This window comes from Sinocyclocheilus anshuiensis, unplaced genomic scaffold (genome assembly GCF_001515605.1).
Source record: "Sinocyclocheilus anshuiensis isolate Anshui unplaced genomic scaffold, SAMN03320099.WGS_v1.1 scaffold1403, whole genome shotgun sequence".
In the NCBI taxonomy this organism is placed as follows: Eukaryota; Metazoa; Chordata; class Actinopteri; order Cypriniformes; family Cyprinidae; genus Sinocyclocheilus; species Sinocyclocheilus anshuiensis.
Genome location: NW_015538003.1, coordinates 398,275 through 403,872, shown reverse-complemented (window position 1 = coordinate 403,872; position 5,598 = coordinate 398,275). Strand labels below are relative to the sequence as shown.

The following is a 5,598-nucleotide window of genomic DNA, read 5'->3' as shown; positions in this document are numbered from 1 at the left end:
GTTTTTATTACATAAATGCTATTATATTTTTCCCCTGCTGTATACGACTCATATTTGGACCTCAACCAGCTGAGAACAACTGCTCTAGACACAACAACTAAACTAATTAGAGTCTATATTTAAATAGCAATAAAATGCAATACTAACTTAAATAAATAAATGTGGAATGTGATTTTCAACTCTTTCACTTCACAAACAAATGAATTATTCTAGCCAATCAAGCAGGTGATCATGTATTGTGTTTTGCACAGAACATTCTAACAGCGATGGATCAAACATGGCACCCAGAACATTTTTTCTGCAGCCACTGTGGAGATCTATTTGGACCTGATGGTGAGACAACTGCAGATTTATCAATTAAACTAAAACAATTTATCACCACACGAATGCCAAGAACATCCCACACTACATTCTGTGAGTCAGCAGATCTGGTTGTCATTTGAGAAATGATCGTTTGTACTGAATGAATCTGTCTTTTCCAGGGTTTATGGAGAGAGATGGTAAACCATATTGCTCTAGGGATTTCTACCGCCTCTTTGCACCCAAATGCTCTGGCTGTGGAGAGCCAGTGAAGGAGAACTATCTGTCTGCAGCCAATGGAACCTGGCACCCTGACTGCTTTGTCTGTGCGGTGAGTGAATTAGTGGCGTTGAAGGCTGGAATGCAATACAGTCATGTGACTCACTCCTTATAAATAAGGAATATGGAGTCAGTCAGTCTGTACTATTGTGTGAGCTTCAAAGGTAAATTCTTCACCTGCCTAATCTATCACTCCAGAACATTCTTCTTCATTAAACCTTTCTTTAATACCCTCTTTCTGCATCTCTTTCCAGGACTGCCTGAAGCCTTTTACAGACGGTTGCTTCCTCGAGTTGAACGGTCGGCCCCTCTGTTCCCTGCACTATCACTCCAGACAGGGCACTCTGTGTGGGACCTGTGGAGAGCCCATCTCGGGTCGCTGCATCGCTGCTCTGGACCGCAAGTTTCACCCTGAACACTTTGTGTGTGCGTTCTGCCTTCGGCAACTGAGTCAGGGAGTGTTTAAGGAGCAGGCAGGGAAGCCGTACTGTTCGGTTTGTCATACGAAACTCTTTGTGTGAAAAACGTCACGTTTCTCAAGCAAAATCAAGGTTTTAAAGCAGTGGTTCTCAAACTTTTTAAAAGCCCCCCACCTTCAAAATAATATAAAATATACAAATAAATATAAAATAAACAAATTAATATAATAATATATTAGAAAATATATTATATTAATTAACCAGGATTCATTTTGTGATTCCAGGAGTGTTAAAACCTGTATTTTCTTTAATAAAAACAATATTTAGTGAGGGAAAATAAACAAATAAAAATGTGACTTCAGTTTCCATCTTGATTTTTTTTTTACATTTCAATTAAGATTATTTTAACATATTAGTATTTTTTTTATTTAAATACTTTAAAGTCACCCTGTGGCCCCCTGGGACCCCCTAGTGGGCCCCGACTCCCTGATTGAGAATCACTGTTTTAGGCTACGTTTACACGACAAAGGTGTAGTCAAAAATGGAAAAGTTTCTCCCTTGCATTTTTAAAAAGTTTCACGTATACACGACAACGTTTTCAAAACGATTAGCGTTTACACATATCCACGAAAACGGCCAAAAACGCTGTATTACGTATGCCAGGCCAGTAGTTGGCGCTGTCACCTTGTTAGTAAACAGTACCTGTAGGGAAGTGACGATTTTATGATGTATATGATGCGTCTCCGCTGTTGGTTGTAATATTGGTGAAGTAAATCCACACTTTGCTGAAGAAGCATTAGCAAATTCTTGAGCAGCAACAACAGTACCATGTACTCTGCCATTGTTGTGTATGTTTGTTCGTGCTTGCCTTTAAAGTCGTCACATACTTCAAAAATATGTCGTGTAAACGGCCCCTTAGAAATAAATAGCATGGAAGGAGTGATACATGCACCATTTTTTTTCTATTTTGTTTCAGGGAAAAAAATAAAAGCTTTTTAGAGAATGCAAGTCAAATGCAAGACAATGTAAACTGTACTCAGAAAACATCTAAAAAATGTATTGTTTACTATGTTTTTTACAAAGTAAACTATAGCAATATGTTAAATGTCATTATTTAATTATATCATCAGGTCACATCAATGAAGCTGTTGTAATACATGTTGAACAAAACAAAAAAGATTGTTAAAGATCTGAAATGTTCATAAAATTAAAAAAAAAGGGATTCATTGTCTTTTACTCAAGTAGACTATGACATGAATTCAGTTTTGCTCTCATAGCATAACAAAACAAACATACATCTCCGCAGGTCTTTGAGGAGATTTCTGGGTAAATGCTATTGATGTACCATTATTTCAGTAAGGTTTCTATGACTAAGAAGACTGAAGATCCTAATTAACTTAATACCCATGTGTTTTCATAGCCCATGCATTACAGTGACATCATGGGGACATTTTCTGTAAACATTCAAAAAGGATTAAATAACACCGACCATCATTTTCTTGCTTGAATATACATGAACTGTACAGAAGCCTGTTGATTTTGTTGTGTGCATGACAAGGTCACACGAGGGAGCATCACTATAGGTATTGCTCAAGATCCCTTGATTTGTCAGCTCACTGCACTCAAGGTTCAGCCAGGCAGTAACTTAAGGATGTGCCTTCTCATCTTCAAAGAGTGCTCTTTGATGGTAAGAGATGACAGCTGCTTTTTGGGAGGATGGGTCAAAGATCAAGATGTTTATCACACCATAACAGTCATGAACCACAAGAACAACCCACAGTGAGTGGACAAACACTCATACAGTATGTGGTGAAGTTGAGATTTTAATGCAGTGACTCAATCTAGCTTTTGCTTACCATAAATGACACAAATTCAGTCACAATACTTTCACTATGACAATACTATTACTGACATACAAGAAAGCACTCCTTTTATGTTTAATGATGTATGACAATCCCCTGTGACAACCCCTATCTCATATATATATATAGAGAGAGAGAGAGAGAGAGAGAGAGAGAGAGAGCGAGAGAGAGAGAGAGATTTTGTATTAAGTTAATTTAGATTTATAAAGTTTTAAGTCGTATTAATTAGAAGTTGTATTAAAGTTTGTATAAAGACTTTTAAAGCCAATTTTAAAAATTAAATTACAACTATAAAATGTATTACAGCATTTTTTTAAATATCCCAAAACTACCAAATGGATTTTGTTTTTGTTCTTGTGTCAAATTTTGAGTGCTGAGAAAAAGCTCTGAAGTATCTTCCTCTCATAAATAGAAATTGGGAAAGAGCGAGAGAGAAAAGGGAAGAGGAACACAGAATGCAGTGGTTGGGAAGAAGTGTAAGCGTTGAGTTTATAAATCATGCTGTTCACTACTCTTTTCTGGCTTATGCAGACTGGATTAAAATACGTTGCTGTCACAAAACAACAGAAACTGCTCTCTTTCATATTCTCTTGCTACCTCTTCTCTTTTTATTGTCCCATTGCTCAAATAACTGCTAATCTAGCTCTAATATAGAGCTTCCTGAATGGGGTTTCTGTTTGGAACCACACTGCATACGACCCGAATTGTACTATCTTGGTCCATTTGATTTCTTTCCTTTTGATTTCTATATTCTATATTCTATATAGTATTTCATATTACTCTGGGTTTTTGATTCATATTGAATCAGACTTGTCTAGTTCAGTGAACTTGAGACTCACTTGGATCATTGAAACAACCAGCCACACAGTATTGGCTCCCATTTTTTATGGACAAAAAATGCAATGGAAGTCAATGAAAACCAAAATGGTTTGGTTGCCAAAATTTGGAAGAACGTAAGTCATCTCATTTTTGGGTAAACTATCCCTTTTACTGCTGCAATCAGTTCAGTCAAATTCACCAAAGAATCTTTCAATGCATTAAAAATAATTGCGTCTCTAAGCAGATCTCGATTTCTTTGTGAGTAAGCCATCAAATCATTTATTCAAACAATTCTTTCAAACTGTTGTTTAAAAGCAATAACCATCCAGCTTGCTTCAACAATATGAGAGAATTATTGGGAGCAATGGTGTTTAGTACCTTTAAAGCCATAGGGAATGAAACAGGAGCACTCAACCTCGTTAAAGCGGCAGAAATAAAAGGCCTGTCAATAAGTGTTGGTGTGGCAGGAGTCAGGTGACATTTACAGCTGTAGGGCTGAAGGAGGCTGGTGGGTGAATTGGCCCATGGATCCTATAGGGAAGGTAAATAGAGGGGAGTCATTCTGAAACACTACCCTCACCTGAACCAGACCTTGGCCTCTCTGACACCCCACCGATCCACAAAGCCACGACATGGGTCACAAAGCACCGTAAATACTGCCCAACCTGGCAATCCTGAGACCACACTCCCATAATAAACAATGAAGCCAATAAGTGTCCAGTATGTCACTGCCAGACAAGCCAGTGAGTGTGTAACAACACGAACAAAACCACATCCAGCGGTCTCAGACTCCTTATAAAGGACAGGAAAGATGAATGTGGACCGCTGGATGCCAAAATGATTAACTGTATGCGATACTTAATAAAACCAATGAAGTCAAATGTAACTTAATCTATTTATGGAGCAAACGTGAAATGCAGGAGTGGTCAGCAAAGTGGTGTTTTATTGATTTATTTGCCATGTCTTCCATCACCAACATGGAGACACGTCGTAACATTTATTCTTATCCAATCCAGATGGTTGCCAGTGCAAAGTTAGATGTTAGAGAGAAAAACTGTATTTTGAAATATGTGAGGCAGTAAAAAAAAATGAAAATAAAAAAGCCAAACATAATTAACTACACTTGAATTCATTAGAAAATTGTAACTTGACCGAAGAGATGGCAGAACTAAGTCCAAAAAAAAAAAACCCCAGAAAAAATGGTTTATTTATGCATTTTTGTAATATGGAAAAGAGCTTTGACATTTTGTGCTATTTGGGGAAAAGTCATACAACCAATAATTGAAATTAAACAAAATGCATTACTCATTATTAGTCGTTTCTATTTTTAATATACTAGAAACTATTTGTATAAAAATAATAATATAAAATATTATGATTGCATAATATATAAATAAAATAATTAATAATGAAAAATTATATGTTTTCTTCTCGTACACCTCATACAGGAAAAATTCAGTGAGAATTATTGACCCCTGACAAAATCTGTGACCTGTAATTCAGCTGAAGGTTTCCATTTCCATGGCAAATCCTGAATTAGTACCATCTCCAAAAATAAAATGAAAAATACTTCATATGTAATGATGTTTTTAGCTAACAGGTTAAAGCTAGGTAAAGCTTTACGGTCGCCGTGATTTTGCCAAGTAAGACATGTTCCTGGATCAACATCTTTTGTTGATCCTGGATCAAAGTTAATGTCCAAAAATATAGACTAAACCCAATCCCTACCCATAATTTATTCCTAAAATCAGTGTGAAATGATAGCTGATTAACAAGGGTGTAGAAGCCCCTAACCCTGATCGTAAGCCTAAAACAGATATTTCCTGAAAAGTTATCCCTTAATTCTGATTGGTTAATTGGAATGTTGTTCCAGGATCAACAAGGATGTTGATCCAGGAACATGTTGTACTTGGTGAAAT

The 5,598-nt window shown here is 36.5% G+C and overlaps 1 protein-coding gene across 1 annotated transcript in view; it reads left to right on the top strand.

Moving 5' to 3' along the window:
- Positions 1-1,166, top strand: part of lpxn (leupaxin) — a 4,639-nt gene extending 3,473 nt beyond the window's left edge. Inside the window, exons 7-9 of the mRNA XM_016471348.1 lie at positions 252-333; positions 483-631; positions 834-1,166. Of these exons, the coding sequence (XP_016326834.1) occupies positions 252-333; positions 483-631; positions 834-1,100 (498 nt within the window). The 3' untranslated portion in view covers positions 1,101-1,166. The remainder of the gene's footprint in view (positions 1-251; positions 334-482; positions 632-833) is intronic.
- Positions 1,167-5,598: the final 4,432 nt, after the last annotated feature.